Genomic DNA, 20,675 nt, shown 5'->3' on the forward strand with positions numbered 1-20,675 from the left:
TCAGTAAGCCGAATATAATTTGCTTACATTTGAAATATACTTGAAATATATGCAAGTATATTTTGAATATAGTTCAAATATGTTTCAAATATATTTTGTGTATAAAATGAAATATATTTTTTCTATATTCTAATTATAAGTTTTTTTCGTGGGGGCAATTTCATTAATTTGTGTTCAATATATTTTATAATTGAGAATTCTAATCGTATCATTTATAATAACCTTTCCAGACAAAATTAAATTAAGATCCCGGTCTATAGGTCGAAAGACTTGAGCCGAAATAAAATTAATTAATTAAGTCCGATCTGGACATAACATACAATTGAATAAAAAATTGACAATGCTATCACGACGATCATTATCGTGAACAATCGTATCTCCATTCATTTCATAAAAATCTGGATTGTTTTGAGGAAACATTTGCTAACAATTTTTTATATTTTTTTTTTTTTTATGAATAAAACTTTTGTACGAATCCTGTTATTTTTTTCAAGAGAATCGTTATTTGTCGATTTCGTTATTTTTATATTGGAACGTAATATTTCAATACCAATAATAATAATAATAATAATAATAATAATAGAAACGAATACAGTATAAGTTAATTAAAAGGGGAAGATATTCAGGTAAAAACGAATTTCATATTCAATATACGAATTTTAACAAGCAGTAAATTGAATTTTTTCCATTATAAAATATTTTATTTTTATCATCCCGTATTGATACCTTATTTATTCAAAAATAATAACATTCAATCTCAATAGAACTAAATTTATTATCATTGAAATACAAATTTTTTTTTTTAATTTTTTATCTCAATGTTCAATTTTTGAAAGAATCAAGCGACAAAATTCTTCGAGCACAGTTTTGAACCAGGTCAGAAATCCAAAAGAATCTTACAAATGGAAAGCATTTAGAGAACTATCAACCTGGTCCAGAGATTTCGGGAATTGTTTGAATTACTCGAGGAAATCCGGTAACTTCTTGGAATCTCAATTAAGACCGTGGAGTACTGGCCGAGAATTCGAAAGAATTCTCGTTGAATAATTTAAATGTTTCGCCGCATCCTTGTTATTGTCTTGGTGAATGATTGCGCTTCCTTACAATTTTAATTGCCGCTTCAATGGCCTCAAAAAAATTTTTTTTAACACTTTAAATTTTCATTCTTTAAACAAAATAAAATTCTTAAATCAAACTCATAAAAAATTTATTGTTTACTCTACAAAAACTTTGTATCTTCTAGTTCTCCAATATTTACTCGTTAGAACAATTATTTCGAACCTGAGCAACGATTTATCTGGGTAATTACCATTAATCTCCGAGACACCGGAACTGATTGCCCCATCCGAACTTTTCTTCCCATTGGCGGGTCTATTATACCGAGGAGCACTGCAGATCAGGGTCTTTTTTCACCCATCTTATATGCACAGCTCAAAATATTAATGAGGACAGCAAACTGCATTATTATGTACAACATTTATTTGTCTTCCATTAAATTTTAAGTATCCCAACATTGTTGGTAATTTACTGGCTTATTAAATAGATAATTTTGTCGGTTAAAAATCTCCGACGATAAAATGTTTTTAAAAAGTTGTACGTTTAAAGTTTTACGAAGCCGGAAAAAAGTAATCTTTGATGCTACTTGATGAAAATAATAACGAGAGCAAAGCTTGAACATTAATTACCATGTAAATCTTTAAAAAGAATACAGTAACTTTACAATATTTATATTAAACAACTTTTATAATATTTAATCATGCGAAATTTATGGCATACCCCCACCCTGGTAACTTTTTTTAAAAAGACCGTCTTTTTTAGAAGTATTTTTATTTTAGAGTATTAATCGCTCTTCTTTTTTATGTAATAAAATATTTAAACTCGGTAATTATACATTCGTTTCAGAATTTTTTAAAATTACAAGTAAAGTTTTAGTATAATTCAAAAGCGATACTAATGGAACATCAAACGGATTTTAAATTAGTATTGAAAAATTTTCTGAAAGTTTGTAAGCAGCTTTGGATTTGAAGCTAATTACTCTTCATCGAAACTATAGTTTGGAATAAAACTTTCGATAAAATAAACGCTCTGGTGCGTTAGCATTTCGATAGAATGAAACTTATAATGCTCTAATGGTCAAAATACTTGCTAAATCCACGGGTATTAAAATCTAAACACTGGCTCTGTTATCGCGAATAAATCAAAAGCCTTTAGCTAGTAAAATAATTTACTAGGTGATAAAAAAAGTCTCACAAATAACCCTTACGCCGAAGATGTGAACATCTGGCAAGATAAAAATTTTTCACTTTCGGACTTGTCGCAATAACTTTTCTTTTTCTGGTTATCCTTATATTTACAACCCGAGAAATTGAAAACCTTTTTTTATTAGCTCCGTCCGAGGGGACCATGCTTTTTCCTCGCTTTTTTATCAATCAATTTATCTCGTTGCTAACTTTGACAAGTTATCAATTAAATCGCAATCTCTAAAACGACAAATTCGTCATGTTGGATATTAATTAAAATAAACAGTTTCAAATTAATTAAACTGACAATTAATTAAACTTCCTAAGGACTTTAATGCCAGTACTTGGACATAAAAATCACCTTCGCTTCAACTTAAAACTAGAATTTTTATTGAGCCTGGGAAAAGTCGATAAATTATTTTTACCTTCGTATAAATATAAACCTTAAAAATGTTAAAAAAAGTTTTAATATTCTTATAAATTTATTTCCAGCTTCTCTTTTATTCTCGGTTCAAATATTAATATAAGAATTTTAGCATTTCACTCGCCGGTTGTAGGGAAGAAATGAAATAAATTATTCATTGATTTTAAAAATTCGAAAATAATATATCCTGTTCCTTTGATTTAAAATGTTCAACTAATTCCGGTTATCTGAATTATTTTTTAAATTTCTTATCACACTGAAAAGGATTTTTTAATATTTAATGTCTTATCAACTGTTAATAAATATTTATTTAGAATGTTGAATAAAAAGTGAGTGTAAACATTGAACTTTGAAATTTTTCATAACTTTTTGACACGAGAAAGTTCTGTTAGATAAAGTACATTAATAAATTTCGAATAAAAATATATATAAGATAAAATAAATTATATAACAATGGTTCTCAGAAGTTATAAACATTTTTTTTTATTTTTTAGTGATAATAATTCAAGTATTGTCTCTTTAGTGTAAAAAATTTTTGCTCAATTTATTTATGAATAATCTTCTCAAAAAAAATAAAAATTTATTACAATAAATAATTAATTAATTATATTCAATAAATAAATTTATATAAATTAATTTTACTAATCAAAAATTAAAAAATAAATTTTGCTACTAATAAATTGATAAATTAATTGTTACAAATAAATTTTTAAATAAAAAAAAATGAAAATGTTAATTGTAAAAATGACACGTCCTAGAAATAGATGTCCAAAAAATAACATCCTGCATATAGAAAATGAAACTAGAAAGTCCTTTTGTTAAAGTGAGGAATTTAATTATCAGGAAATTAAATACTAACGACTAAAATGTGAAGTTAACTAAAAAATATTGAATGACACTGTAATTAATAAAACGTCACGCGCATATAATGTTTACCGAGAAAGGAATAAGTGTTAGCTACAAATGAGGTCCTTTGAATCTGTCAGGCGTCTATATAAGCATCAGCCAATAGAAGCGAAAAAGAAGTTTTTAAATAAGCCAGAGGGAAAAGTAACAGGAGGTCGTTAATCCAATGTTAAGCCAAGCCAATCGGAGCGTTACTTTAAAGGATCATGAATACTTTTAGTGTCTTTACTTGTATATCTGCCGGAAGGGCCTTAAACCCCAGCTCACCTACACAAACACCACTGTGAGAAAATCGCTTTTTATTTTATCTCGATAAGCTTCCATGGATAAGATTGACATTTGAATACAGATTGAGGTCATCATACGTAACGAGTGACCTGCTGGATTTAAATAAATCGGATCTATTTTTTCCCCGAAAATCTTTCAATCAATCTGTCTTTCAGTGCTAGATTGCATCTCGAGCAAATTCGCTTCATTTTTTTCTTCTTTTAATGATTCGGCCAATAAAGTAATTGGAAACTTTTTTAAAATAATGCGTCAGCATTCATAAATTCGAAACTCTGACGGAAGTTAATTTACACTTTTCGAGAGTAATTTATTAACTGTCAATAAATTCATTTATTTATTTACCATAAGCATTTTTTTTTTTCATTTTAATTAATATTTTTTTCAGAAGGAAATTATATTTATTGATATTAAAAAAATATTTTTTAATAGTTAATAAATATTAAATTAATAATTTACAACATTAATTAATTTGTTCATTATAATTTTTTTATAGAAAAACTATCAACCTAAGGATGTATTAAAATTTTTCATTTTTTTTTTTTCAAGTTATAAATTTATAAGAAAACACTTATTTTTTATTCAAGGGTCTAAATTTGTAAATTTTTATTAACAAAAAATAATTATTCACCAGTAATTAATTTATTGTGTTTAATAATAATATTGTGTTTAATTAAAAAATTTTTATTTGTTACTAATTATTTTTCAACTATTAAAAAAAAAAACTGCATTTAAAAGACAAAAATTATGACGCTTAATTAGGTATCTAACAAGATGAAGATATACACCAAAAATAAATTACAGTCGCCAGTTGTCTCGTCAACAACTGTAGTCAAGATAACCCCAAATTAGTGTAAAGTAAGGACAACAGCAACTTGTCGTAACCTTAATAACAGGTTGTACTATTAATATAGTATCCAGAACGACTATTTGGGAGCAGAAGAGCCTCAATTTACCTTCCATGACTGTCTTGACAAATTGCCTAATCCAAGAGATCAAAAGGATCTTTAACTAATTTGTAACACCCAAGACGTTAAGAAAGACATTAGAAAGGCTGTAGATGCGACCAGCGAAACAGAAACTTATAAATCCTCGGGGATAATTAAAAATGAATTGGTCGGTTCGTGAAACACGAGGATCAGAACCGCCTCTGCAGTGTCGACAGAACGTTTATTTCACTTGTGTTCAAAGTGACATAAGCAGAACTCATAATTCTCCGGCAATTAATTAACAGCAGAAAAAATTAACTAGTTTTTTAAATTAATTCTGGCCGATAGTTTGTAATTTGTACAAAAATTTAGTAAATTTATTTATGTTTATTATGTTTTTCCGTCATTTTTCTTCAACGCTGATCTAGACATAATAATTAAAATTCTGTCGATATCAGATATTACAGAAAACATTGGCTATTATTAGCTTGGAGAGCTTTATAATTTTTAATTTATTCATGAACATTGATCCGAGTATTTTAAATATTAAGTTGCCCGACGCTCGCAGTATTAAATTCCATTTTCCATCAATAATAATCAACGCCGATGCTGTCTAAGTTATATTGAGAGGATTTCAATTTTTTAATTCATTTTATGCAGACTTGAAAACAAATAGTGAGCATTAACAATATTTCCAATATTAATATTGCTCATTTTTCTTAAAATTTAATTATAATTATTAATTTAAAAATAAAATTGGCAAATTTTTTTTATTAATAATTTTAGAACATAAATTATATTTTCTGTGATGAATAATTTTTTTAAAAAATTTATAGCACTAAATTTTTTTACCAAGAAATTTTATTGTCTAACTATTTTTTTTTTAAACAATTAAAAATTTTATTTTTTAAATCTCAATTTTTTCCAACCATTATTTCGTTAGAAAAAAAAAATATTTTTTCCCAATTTTAAATTCACAAAAATTTATAATTATTTTTCTAATTCAATAATAAAAATTTTATTTGCTTGGAACTAAAGTCTAAAATTTAGTCACTAGCTTTTGAGAATTACTGGGAACAACAAGCAACACAATATTAAATTGTACACCTGATATTTGTCGGATGTAATGCAACAAAGGAGTGAAGCAAAGGTGAAGACAAATCATGTCGCTGTGGAATTATTATGCTCTAATACGAAACTGTGAAAATCTAAATGTAATAGCAAGATGCCGTCAGTTGGACAAACTTTCATGATACGACACAACTCTATCCTAAAAGACTTTGTACTCTGGAGTACCAACACACGTCTTTATTAATTCACCCTCCGGTGACTGGATCCACGCTCGTCGTTCCAGATTTTCATCTCACACCTACTATTGTCTTGGACTGAACCTTTGTGCCAACACAAACTAAACTCTTTGAAATAGTTTCAAAACATCGTGGATTTTGTTCCGAGCTCTTGCACGCGGTAATTTTGTAACCTTGTGTTTTCCTCTTAATCCATTAACTCAAGTGTTTTTTAAGAGCTCAATGAAATTTCCTCCGAGTTTCTGTTTAATTTTTAACGACTTTATTTATTTATGACAAAAAAGCGTTTGTAGTGCCGGAGACATTTTAATTAAAAGTTACATCGAAAACTGTCCTTCAAACAACTGAAAAGTACACTTTTTAATTATATAAATTATGTTTTTGCAATTTTTATTTTTATAATTAATCTATTATTTAAGTATTTTTCCGCTTCAGCGCGAGTTATTGATTAAAAGTTATTTAAAACTCAATCTCAATTATTGCTATGGTCGGTAGACCAATAATAGAAAGTCTCTACATTGCAAGCTTAGCCACATAATTTTAGAGATTAATCAATGAAAAATAATTAATATTAAAAAGAAAATAATAATAAGTTAATTTAATAAAGTAATTAAAAAGTCTCTTATAAAAATATTTAAAATTATGCGGCAATTAATAAATCCCCAAGAAGTCTGCGCAATAAAAAACCGAGATTATATTTCTTATACCGGTTATATAATTTAAAACTGATGGACTTAATCTTGAGTTTTATTACGACTATTTTTCACGTATAATCCTTGAAATTAATAATCTGGGCGATTAGCCAGAAGCAAGTATTAAAAATATTATTCACTCGGTTCATACATAATAAATAATAAATAATATAAATAAAATATTGTTCGGTAGTTAAACTTTTGGGTAACTAAAGTGAACATGAGATCAGCTCAGGGCTTTATTGCATTATCCACTCCGGAGTTTTAGCTTGAAAACACGGTGACTAACTTTAATGCTAAGTAGATTTTTCAATTAAATTCACAGCTGATGAGTATGAGCCATTGTATCTGTTATCTCCCCTATGTACTGTTTTTCTGGTTAATTTTCAAGTACTAACCTCTTTTTTAATAAAATTTTTTCACGATCTATTAAACCCTCGGTTGTAAAAATAAAAAAAAATTATTAAAGGATTTCGAGATAGTAGGCGAGTTAATAATTATTGATTAAAGGTAATTTAATTTTTATTCCATTAATCCTCGCTATCACGCTCAAGGTTATCGAGTTTACTTCATTTATAATCAATTATCAATTTTTTTGCTGAATTGAATTAATTTAACGATGATTTGTGTTACTTTTTTCTGGCGAGTCTGCCAGAGCTCCGTGCCAATTTTAAATGATGACAAAATTACTTTTTTATTCTCCTGCAGATTACTTATTTTTGGTAAAATTATTATTATTAAAAATTCAATCAATTTATATAAAATAAATTAAATCTTGAAGACATTTTTTTTATAATTAAAAGCGATATCAATTTCGTGCAGCTTAAAAAAAATTAGCGACAATATTTCTGATCAGTGAGCCATTATTTATTTATAAAATATTTCCTGTGGTCATCATCTTCTCTACTGACTCAAATAATCTGCAGACAGATAAATCAAAGCTCCGAGCTACAATACTGGTATATTGTGAGACCAGGGATGAAACAAGAAGGGTTCAGATAAGGGTGAGTTGACGCGCATCATACTCCTCTGTTTCCTTTATTTTGCGTCATATTAAATTTTGTGCTAGTGTTTGAACTCCAAGTCCGATAACTCCATGCAAAAAACCTTCATGAATAGTTGTCAAAGTTTATCACTTTGTACTTACTAGGTGAATGCAATTCTACCAGAATTTATATCCGAACATCTTTTGAAACTTATTAAAAAAAGCTGATTAGTATTTGGTCTTGCAGATTAATTTTAAAATATTTAATTAAAAAAAAAAAATTAAATTTTTTTTGATTTAAAAATGGCTCTCTTGAATCGAGCTAATTTTAACAAATTAATAAATAAATTTTTCTCATAAAGGTCATCATTTTTGGCTATCAGTGAAAAGCCGTCGAATGTACTATTTAGCATGTTATTTTTATAAATTGTTGAATATAGGTAAACCTAGCCAATTACGAGAACTATTTATTGAAGATATTGATACTAGACATTCTGTAAGACTTGCAGCAAAAAAGAATTATGTAAATTTCAAGTTACCTAAATTTACGACAGCTATTTATGAGTTATCATTTGTAGTTACTTGCATTCGTCTTTGGGAAGATTTACCAATCGATATGATAAATGCTCCCAGTTTAGAAATTTTTAAAAATAAGCTTTATGATTACCTTTTTAATCTAGACTTCTAAATCCAAACTAAATTTTCAGTTAAATCTCTAAAATTATTAAAATCAGTAAAAGTTATTAAATCACTAAAATTATTAAAATTAAAATCTTTAAAATCATAATCATAAATATTGTAATCTATTAGTTCTAATTCTCACTTAAACAGTTTCTTCATAATTAGCATATAAGCAATATTACCTTTACTAATATTTTATTATGTATAATTATATATAAGTTCTAATTATTATGTTTAGATTAAAAATTTAAAAATGTATTGTATTCACAAAATGTATATTTTTCTTTTGCCATCTGGCCAGTGAAGACTTTGGCATAAATCAATAAATTCAATTCAATTCAATTCAATTTTTAGATCACCAAATTATTAAAATCTCTTGAAGCGCTGGTACTTGATGCAAGATTTATAATGAGGACCTAGATGTTATAGAAGTGCTGGATTTTTGAATGCTCAGAAACAAGAAACATATGTGTATTTATATACTTAAACTTACTTGAAAAAATATGTATCATTAGCGTAGCCGAAGAAGGGCACAGTGTAAGTGAGCATCCAGATGTTGCCTCCACCGCAATCATAATAAGGCTTTGACCATCGACCGTCCTCGTATCTCACTGTTAGAATTTCGTCTTCAATGCGATCCGTGTGAGTGCTTTCGTTCAAAGTGTAGCTGTGGTACCCTGAAACGAAGTTTTTAATTTAACTTAATTAAAAATATCTCGTTAGATACTGCAAACTCAAGAGGAACAATTAAAAATGGTAATTTAACGCTTCTCTGGAAGTGCAAGCCTAATTTTGATTTCAATGCTACATTTTTTAAGACGCATTTTTTCTGTGGGTAGAAAAAATAATTGAACTTTCGAAGTGGAAGGCTCGAAGGAAGTAAAATGCACTGAATATTCTTCATTCAAAAGTCAACAGCATGAACGAACAAAAGTTCGTGAGAAGAAAAGAGTGATGCTGGAGTGTGTGGTATAAAAAGATTCCAAACAAAAGAACATACAGGTCTCGCAAAGTGTGACACGGTATTGAAATTTGAACCCGCGTAATATCGCGGTAAATCGTCGCAACTCGGGGAAAATAAATAAACAAAATGGAGGGTTCAACAAAAAAAAAAAAATACTGAGATAATGTCACACTGCTGTGGAATGAAAGTTTTAATGGGATCGCAAGAAGTTCTTTCAGTAAATATAAACAACTCGATATGAGAATTTTTTTTTCACAAATGCTAAACAACCTGTAATCTCGTTTCATTTTATTATTATTTTTATTATACTTTTTCCCTACAGAAAGATTTTTTTAATCGTCCAAAGTGTTTGTTACAATTCCAATGTTTAAAATTTTGAAGTGAAGATATCTTTATTTAATTCGAATAAATGTTCACAGAAAAAAAAATTAACTTGAATTAAGTAAATAATTTTGAAGGACTTCATCTTCTTGATTTAAGTAGAAAAATTCTTAAGCTAAAAAATTTTTCTTGGCTTAGGGGAGAAGGGGGTCAATTGAACCGAAAAAAGTTTAGTAATTTTTTACTATTCGAATTGAAACTGAATAATAATTTTTAACTTCCCGCTAAGAAAATTGAAAATTTTTAAAAATCGGGAAGTTATTGGTTTTACCCCGTTTTTCGAAAATCGAGTTTTCATCAGATCTCGATGTTTTGAAGTCACAGGAAGCTTCCCTGACTATTCCCGCGATGGTATCCATGCGGCTGTATGTATGTATATATGTATGTATGTATGTGTGTGTGTGTGTGTGTGTATGTATGTATGTATGAATGTAAACCTCTTATAACTTTTGAACGGCTAGGCCGATCGGATCGAAATAGGTGGCGATCCAAATAGTATCATTGCCATTAAATTTCGTGAAAATTTGAATCAATTCGGTTCGCTAGATTTTGAGAAATCTCAAAAATAAAATTTTCAAAAAATCGTTTTTTTGGAATAACTTCTAAACGGCTCCACCGATCAATTCCAAAAAACTAATCAGCTCTTAAGTTAAAAAAATTACGTTGATTGCCACCAGTCCCGTCAAAATCGGTTGATTCGTTCGAGAGTTATCGAAAACGAAAAATTTCAAAAAAAGTGTTTTTTTCACATAACTTCGACATTTCTTTTTGGATCGTTTTTGACGAAATAAAATAATCATAAGAGTCCAAAAAATTACGTCGATCGCCATCAAGAACTTGAAAATCGGTTGATTGGTTCATGAGTTATCGTTGTCGAAATAATTCGGAAAAAGTGAATTTTTCAAATTTCTCTAAGATTTTCGGTTTGATCAGATTGTGTTCAAAAGTATATCATAGATTCTAAAAATCTGTGTGGATGACTGCCAACCGCGTGAAAATCGATTCATTCATTCAGAAATTATTGCAGTTTGAAAATTCAAAAAATACTGTTTTATTAAACTTCTATCAGACTTTTGAGCTCGAAGAGCTCAAAAGCTTAGAACAGCTTACTCTGTGAGCTCAGAGAACTCGAAATAACATATAAATTATATTTTTGAGCTCGAAGAGCTCAAAAACATCATAGGTGCAGTTTTAAGAGCATATTTATGGAATTAGCGGGAATTTGCAGGGATGGCCTTTAGGGTCAACCGTTTTCCAGATTTTTTTTCTCTTGGAATAGTAGTTTATTAAGTCTACTATCATTATCAATATATAAATTAGTTAATAAACAACGTGAATTTTAAAAAATTATGAATCTATCCAAACGCGTCGAATGGTTCAATTGACCCCCGCTCGAGGGCAATTGAACCAATACTATTTAAAATTCAAACCCGAACTTTTAATAAATAACATATTAATTGTTACTTGCTAATATTACTATTGCACATTTTTAATGCATAGATGTTATATTAAAAAAATTAAAAATCAATTTAAAAATAATTTTCATTATAAATTTAGTTCATCAAATTGTTAGGTTATTTCCTTAAGTATTTTTCACGCATAGTCAAGGTGCGCGCGCATGTCCCATGCTTCTCCGTACGGTTCAATCGTCCCCGGGACTGCTGGTTCAATTGACCCCATATAATTTTAAAACAATTAATAGTAAATAATAAACAAATAAACTATTATATCACTATAAACAAAGTTGAGAATTATAAAGTATTAGTATATACAACTACTACAATTCAAACTTTATCAATTAATTAAAAAATTGATATATTATTAAACAATTTGTCACCAGTCGAAAAAAAGTGTACATGCCTAAAAATAAAAAAATTTCAATTTTTAAAAATTTATTAATCGCAATGATTTCAAATTTTGATCATATCCGAGTTTAACATATTAGAATCTAATTCTGAGAGCATGAAGCGTTTTTTCAATTCTTTCGATTTTTTAAGTCGAGTGGTTCAATTGCCCCATGGTTCAATTGAACCCTTTCTCCCCTACGTAAATTTTACTTGATTCAAGACAATGAAACTCTTGAAAATAATTTTTTTGTTTCAAGAATATTTCTCTTGATTCAAGTTAATTTTTTTTCAGTGTTGAAAATTAAATGAAGAAACAGTAACTCTAAAATCCTAAATCCATTTTATCTGATGAGATAAAAGAATAACAATGGTTTGTAGAGAATAGTATGTGGGCACATAATTTGGGAAATTGGAAATAACGTTACTGAAACCAATGTCGAGTGTTAATTAACCAAATTCTCAACAAAAGCTTACACGGAACTTGTTCGATTAACTCGCTTTGCGGAATTACGTTTGTGGGTTTTATCCGCTTTAAAATCTCCTGGATTTGAATCTACATCCGGTTTATTGTAAAATGGTTTTACCTTACAAATATCATGAGCTCACTGGTGAGCTTGTTACTCTGGATTTATTTTTAAGTAACATAATATTGTATAATGTATAATAAATAACAGCTAATGCACTATAAGAGTTTCGCTGTTATTATGAATTATTTAGACTTCAAAGAGCTTCTTGCTTGGGAGTGGATAATCTGTAAGCGTAACATCTGTATCAGTTATCGCTGACGCTACTTCGCATACAATCGTATCAAATTTATTCATGTTTTGTTTATTATTATCAATTAGACGGAGCTTCTGTGGCTCACTTGCTCAGTCGCATTTGTTTCATTTATTTTTTAGTTTCAATAATATTTATTTTACTAATTTTAAACTAATTACTCATTTTATTATTATATGCCTGTAAGTATTAGTTGAAAAAAATATAAGATTATTTTGGAAGATACTCGAGTAGTTTTATCTTCACAACTTCAGAAAACATTGAAAAACAGAAGAATTCAATAAGAAACACTGGAATACTTTCGATAACACTCGAAATCACTTGAAAAACACTTGAACATGTCAGACAACGACGAAAATATTTTATAATGCCAGAATTTAGAGATAAATAACAAAGTACTTTGGAAAATGCTTCAGAAAAAATTTGAAGAAATTTTTAAAAGTTAATTGTATAGATATATAAAAAATTTAAAAATTGTGTTTTTACATTTTTATTTTATTAGCAAATTTTTTTTTATAATTTAATTGAATTGTGTATTATTGATGAAAAAATTTTTATTTTATTAAATTTACTTTTCAGAGCTTGCAGCTTCAATAAATAGAGATATAAACTTAAAATAAAATTTTTGGATCAAGAAAATTATTCTTAAAAGTTAATCTTGGATAAAATAAAATAATTCTTTAACTAAAAAATTTTTCTTACAAATTTGATGAATCTTACTCAAGTTTATTATCAGTGTATGCATTATCCAACAAAGCTCCTTAACTTGAAAACGAGGATTATTTTTTTTGATAAATCCGTTAGCTTATGTAAGTATTAACGATACTAAAAAGCATACATTGCGAGAGCTTATGTCCCTTAAATTAAATTAATACCTTAAAGAACGAGACAGCTGGTAGCATGGTAATAAAAAAGAAACGTAAAAAAAAAAAAAAAAAATAAAATAAAAGTTAAACAGACGGTATTGAATTTGAATCGGAGTTTTCGATATTGGCGCTACATGAAAATGAAAATATACGAGGTGGTGTTGAATGAAAATTTATAAGACAATAACAACGATACCAATGCAACAGCTCGCTATAAATACAACGTCTGTGGAAGTAAATTCCAGTTAAGTTGGGTTCTTTATTTCAGTTGATTAATTTTTTCAACGTTAGATTCATATTATGGGAATTTTATTAAGCGTGTCAGTATATAAAATTATATTACAGCAAATCTTTGTCAGAATCCAGTTTATAAAGCGGTCAAGAAGCGCTAAAATCAATCCCAGCTTGTGAATAAAACACAAAAATTCAATTGGTTTGACGACTATTACAATAAAAGTCGAATCGATAAAAAGGACAGTGCGAGGATGCTGTTACCGGTAAAACTGTATAAAAAACGTCACGTCGAGAACGAGAAATCAATTCTAGTGTAAAAATAAATGAAAAAAAGTATTTGAATCATGGCATTGTTTTATTTTAATTAATACCCAGAGTAATTGGATCGAAATATTGGGAACTAAATTAGCCGACTGTTTCTCTTTTAACCGAACAAATACTTTAATTTGCGACTTATCCTCCATGAAATAGATATATAAATAATTTTTCTACACGGAGAGAAAAATATGGAAATCATTCCTATAATTTTAATGAAATGTTTTTCTATACCATTTTAGGAGCGATTACCTAAATTATGGGAACTGTACCCATAATTTTTGGGAAATGTTACTATAATTATGGGAATGATTCCTATAATTATAGGAACGATACCTATAATTATAACTGTAATATCGGCATGATTCCCATAACATATAGGAATGGTTCCCATAATATTATAGGAACCATTACTATAATATTATAGGATCCATTCCTATAATATTATAAGAACCATTACCATAATATTATAGGAACCATTACTATAATATTATAGGAACCATTCCTATATTATGGGAACCATTCCCACAATATTATAGTGATGATGCCTAATAATATTGAGATATTTATCATTACAACTCAAGTTATTTGTGACTCGATGACTACTTTGAAGCATTTGAAATTATTAGTAATTTCGATAATTTTACTTGCTTCCCAATAACATCATTTGAAATATGTAAAATAAGTAATATTGTACATATAAATAATAAAAGTTACATACCCAAAGGGTGGATTTAATAAATATTCAACGTATGTATTGTAAATAAATAATTTGTTTTAAAAATAAAATGAAATTGTAAAAATAAACAATGAATTTCCATATCTACTTTGCTCCTCTAATTGTATAGTGAGAAAATATCCCTTTTATTAAAAAAACTTTAGAATTGCTACAATATTTTTCAATATTATCTAACACAATAATAACTGAGTTAGAATAAACAATTTAAGATTAAGTACACACGTGAATAAAAATTATGAAAGAGAAATTTTTTCACTCTAGTGAAAGATCAATTTTTATTTACAAAAAAAAATTTATTAGCAAAAAAATATATGATAATTACTTTATATTTTTGATGTGATTGCTTCATTATTATGAACATAAACATTTTCCTATTATTATGTGCGTCATTCCCATAATATTATAGGAACCATTCCTATAATATTATAGGAACCATTTCTATTATATTATAGGAACCATTCCTATTATATTATAGGAACCATTCCTTTAATAATATAGGGACCATTTCTATAATATTATAGAAACCATTCCCATAATATATTGAAGCTATTCCATTATTGTATAGGAATGTTTCCAATAAAATATGGGCATGGTTCCCATAATGAGTATAGGATTGATACCCATAATGATCATTTTATTATAGGAACCATTCCCATAATTTTTATACATTATTTTTTGTAATTCTATCCAAATTAAAAATTCTTAATAGCACAATTTTTAAGATATTTAAGTTCAAAGTTTTATCAATTTACAACACTGAAAAAATTATTATTTTTTATTTATTTAAAAAAAATTTTAATTTAAGGAAAAAATTCTTAAACAAAAAATAATATTTTAATTTATTCAATAATTTTTTACGGTTATTTAATATACTAAAATTTTTTTTAGTTCGACTTTTTTAAAAATTTTTTTTTTTAAAGTCCTTGAAAATTTTGATGAGTAATGAGCTAATGAGTAATAATAAAAATGACAGTGAAAAATAGAATAAGCAATAATTTCTTAATTTTCCACGATTTTTTGAATAGATATAATAGATATAATACATAATAGCAATGTATGCTTAATATTAGTGCATAAGAGGATAATAGCTTTATAAGCCATTCATGTTTATATTTATTTTTATACTTGTCTGGCAAAACCGATATGTTTTCAGAGTTCATGAATGGAAAATGGTTTCTCCATCTCCGGTATTGAATCGCTTGGAGTATCTTGCTGAAATCTCCGAATTATATTTTAAGGGGCTCCGGGTTATCATCCAGTCATCGCAAACAGAACTATTTTATTTTTATCTCTGATAAATATATCCTACTCCATACTGGGAAATAAAAAAAAGCATTACTATTATTATTATCCTTACACTGGATTTAAAAGTTTAGTGCTTTTAACGTTAAGTTTATCATATTGCATGCTATGAATTCCTCTAGCCTCTAGTAATATTTATTTAAGGCGATTGCTTCATAAACAGCATAAATATGTCACGATAACATGTATTTATTGATCGTAACATTTGATATCATTTCTACGCAAGAAAAAACGGAGCTTTTTTTCCTGGAAGCTTATCAATTCTGGTTGTAATACTTCTATTCATTTTTCCGAGGAAAATAATTAATTGGACGAAATCCTGTACGCTTTTGAATAAATTATTGTTGCGCAATTTTTCGCGGTCCATAAATCTCGGCAGCAGTGACGAATAGGCAGTAGCATAAAAATCCAATTTGTCAATGACTCAAAACTTAAAATTTTAAATTTTAAATCCGGGTGCATTTGGTATTAAATAACACTTATTCTTGTTGGCACTTTCAGATATACTATTTATATTTATTTAGCTGAGTTGCGACAATGCGTCAATTGAAATGCGACTCTTCCGAAAAAGTAATGCGCTCCAGCTTTATATTCAACAATGCTGTCGTATTATCTGGCGATAAATAAAATGTCTGGTATAAAATGGAGAATATTATTCGCAACCTTTTTATCGGGTTTCGATTATTTGAGACATTAGCTTAACTGATTCAACCATCAGCTTTTTACGGTCGATCATTGTGAATAAATGCACTAGAACTCTTAATATTAAAGTACTCTTTTGAATGGACTCATAACTTTAACGCTCGATAAGTTCCCTTTAAATTAACTCTATTCACCTTTTTATTCATAATTAGCTATTCAACTGTACATATTTATTAAAATTCGTGTGATAAATTGTTTCTGAGAGATGTCATGCTAAGTTTTTTATAAAAATTGACAACTGAAGAGTTGCTGGTACGGTGAGTTTGTTTGAAGTTAAAACGTTTTAGGTGAACCTTTCAAAGAGAATTGTTCTCGAGGAGAAAACTTTTGAGTAGACTTTCAAGTAGATTTCCTTTTTTACCTCTTATATTTTTTTATAAATATTTTTGTTAAAACTACTTTGACAATACTTATGAGATCAACTTTTAACTTTTTTTTAATAACTATTTTTTATATTTTTTAAAAATTTTTTCAAGTTAATAACAAAAAAAAAGAATGAAGCTATAAATTATCCAAAATCCATTTTCTTAATAAAAAAAATTCGATAGAAGCTTGTTAACCAAAGCCTCGACAGCATAAAATTTCGAGACCAGCAAATCAGCATTCAGACCAGGAAGTCATAAACAAGTTTATCGTAAACATGTAAACCAAACAATTCTGCCATAAAATAATTTCCGACTGTCATAAACTCTCGGATGAAGAGCACATCTCAAGAACAATGTCCCTCTTTTGCATGACGTCATAAAAGCATCACCATAAACAGAGACATAAATTCTGATAGAACTTCTCGAATCTGCAACCTCCTTACTAACGATTTCAGAATTTTTATTTCTTTATTTCATTGCTCTAGACATACAGTGATACTTTTCTTCGTCTATTATATTACAAATAACATTTACCTCAATACAGATCGCGCGAATCATGGATTTGTTTGCATTACACTGCACCAGCATATTTACTGGTTTACCGGCGGGGTTTTATTGCTATTTATGCTGCTTTGAGGGATGAATAAATATAAATAAAAATATAGAACAGAAACGGGGGATAAATAATGTCAACGGAACGATATTGGATGAAAAATGATGTACGAAAATTGAAGATTGATGGCAGTGTTTATAAAATTTTATAAGCTGTTTTATGGAAACACATATTCGGGTCGTTATTGCTGTGTTTTAAGTGTGATTTATTGAACAAATGCCTCGGCAAGCTGTTACTTTGGGGGATAATAAACGTTTGTCGGTGATTTAAAACCTTTATATTGCTTGTTAGTATTTATTCATTGATATTCAATAATATTGAGAATTAAATATCGAAAAATGATTTTTTAAAATCAGATGTCAGAAATCAGATCAAAAATTATGTGAATGGTTCCTATAATAAAATGATCATTATATAGGTATCAATTCTATGCTCATTATAGAAACCATACCCATAGTTTATTGGAAACGTTCCTATAAAATAATGGAATAGCTTCAATATATTATGGGAATGGTTCCTATAATATTATATGAATGGTCCCTATATTATTATCCTTATATTATCCTATAATTTATGTTCATAATAATAAAGCAATCACTTCAAAAATATAAAGTAATTATTATATATTTTTTTGTTAATAAATTTTTTTTTGTAAATAAAAATTGATCTTTCACTAGAGTGAAAAAATTTCTTTTTCATAATTTTTATTCACGTGTGTACTTAATCTTAAATTGTTTATTCCAACTCAGTTATTATTGTGTTAGATAATATTGAAAAATATTTATTTATTTATTCATTCATACGCCAATCGGCTTTATACATTAGATTTACATCAATTAAATTTGGTTATGGGTGAAAAAATAAAATAAAAATAAAAATAAAGTAAAAAGAGTATTAACATTTCAATAGAATTAAATTTAAATTAAATTGAATTAAATCAATTTCATTTACTTTATAAGTTTAAATTATTAGTATTATATAAAAATATTTCTAAGAGTAGTTGTTACAAGATGAAATGAAATTGTACTTTTTAAGAGGCTAGTGGTTATTGGTTAGAAGCAGTCTTTTAACCGATGATACAAACGATGTGATCGAAGTGTCAAATAATTTGAGGTGCGAGCAATTATCCATTGATTAGATTAGCGATCCTATTTCTCGGGCTATTATATATATAACTTTTGGTAGTTTTAATTGTCTCTATCAATCGATTTGCTCTTAAGTTTGACCTAAGACAGATGATTCCTACTTTCTCGAGAATCTCTGGAGAGTCGATGTGCCCGTTAATAATTTTGAAAGCAAAAATTAAGTCCGATATTTGTCTTCTCTGGGAAAGCTTGCTGATCTGGAAGTTACTGTAGGCTTCCTGAGCTGTAGACAAAAACGTACGATTTGCCAGATGCTTGCACAGTTTGTATTGTATTATTTCTAGTCTATTAGTAGCTTGTGTCGTACTTGGTGACCTGATTACAGTGCAATATTCTAAAATCGGTCTGACCAGGGTATTGAATAGACGTATTAATGTTCTTTCGTTCTTGAAGTCTTTGCCTGATCTGATTATGTACCCTAGAGTTTTATACGCCTTTGATACTGTTTTATCTACATGCTTATTGAAGCTTAACTTGGTGTCAACCAGCACACCTAAGTCTTTCATGACAGGAGGTTTAGGTAATGGCTGGCCATTTATATTGTAGTCGACCGGGAAGATTCCATGAGATCTATTAAACATCATAACAGCGCATTTATCGATGTTTAACTTTAACTTATTTTCTAGGCACCATTGGTAGAGCTTATCCAGATCTTGCTGTAGTGCTCTTATATCATCTTCAGCAGCTATTTTTCGATATATCTTCATGTCGTAGCAATTCTAAAGTTTCTCCAATAAAAGGGATATTTTGTCACTATACAATTAGAGGAGCAAAATAGATATGGAAATTCATTGTTTATATTTATTAAATCCATCTTTTGGGAATGTAATTTTTATTGTTTATATGAACAATATTACTTATTTTACATACTTCAAATGATGTTATTGGGAAGCAAGTAAATTTATCTAAATTACTAATAATTTCAAATGCTACAAAGTGGTCATTGAAGTCACAAATAACTTAAGTTGTGATGATAACTATCTCAATATTATAAGGCATCAACACTATAATATTATAGGAATGGTTCCTTTAATATTATAGAAACTTTTCCTATATATTATGGCAACCGTTCCTATATATTATGGGGATCATGCCGATATTACAGTTATAATTATAGGTATCGTTTTTATAATTATAGTAACCATTCCCATAATTATAGTAACATTTTTCAAAAATTATGGATACAATTCCGATAATTTAAGTAATCGCTCCTAAAATGGTATAGGAAAACATTTTATTAAAATTATAGGAATGATTTTCACATTTATCTCTCCGTGAAAGTTAATAAATATTTAATCATACAATGAGAAAAAAATTATTGTCAAGACAAAAATTTCTTAGCTTAAAAATTTTGTGACATTAATTATTTAAATGTATGTTTATTTTTTTATAATAATAATAGTAGTTTTTTCTTTTATTCAAGTTTTAAAATATTAATTAACAGTTTAAAAATCGTTTATTAAGCTAACATATAAAATATTTCAATAAATCAAGTGGGTCATTAATAAATTCAATAAACAATTAAAAGAAATAATGAAAATTGTTTATCAAAAGTTAAAAAATAATAAATTGTTTGCATAAATCAATTTAATAATTAAAAAATTCTTCCATCAGTGTTTCTTTGTAAAAATAAAACCTCAATTGGAAGCGTAGTTAATTAGCTATCAAAAATTGGAAGCCGATCAATTGATGAGTTGTTGGTATTGCATATTGGAGGGAATTTATTGCCTCAGGAATAAAAAGACAATTACCAATCGATAATTATTGAGTGGAATGAGGTGTTTTAATGAACAGGTGTAATTTACTAATAACAATAAGTATAATATAATAAAAGGAGAGGATGCAACAATGTAGGCGCAATATACGCATAATGAAAGGCGTATTATTACAACCGAAAATCCATCTAACTACCATTAAGTGCTACAGTAGAGGGCCATTATCGCATACGGATACAATGCACCGTTGGTTATCCCAAC

At 28.0% G+C, this 20,675-nt stretch overlaps 1 protein-coding gene across 2 annotated transcripts in view; it reads right to left on the reverse strand.

The window, feature by feature from the left end:
• The window catches only part of LOC123259864 (probable G-protein coupled receptor CG31760), a 120,533-nt gene that overhangs the window by 59,089 nt on the left and 40,769 nt on the right, over positions 1 to 20,675 (reverse strand). For both annotated transcript variants that reach the window (XM_044720636.1, XM_044720635.1), the window contains exon 2: positions 8,943 to 9,126. In XM_044720636.1, the coding sequence (XP_044576571.1) occupies positions 8,943 to 9,126 (184 nt within the window). The remainder of the gene's footprint in view (positions 1 to 8,942; positions 9,127 to 20,675) is intronic.

The sequence above is a fragment of the Cotesia glomerata genome, linkage group LG2, assembly GCF_020080835.1.
Source record: "Cotesia glomerata isolate CgM1 linkage group LG2, MPM_Cglom_v2.3, whole genome shotgun sequence".
In the NCBI taxonomy this organism is placed as follows: domain Eukaryota; kingdom Metazoa; phylum Arthropoda; class Insecta; order Hymenoptera; family Braconidae; genus Cotesia; species Cotesia glomerata.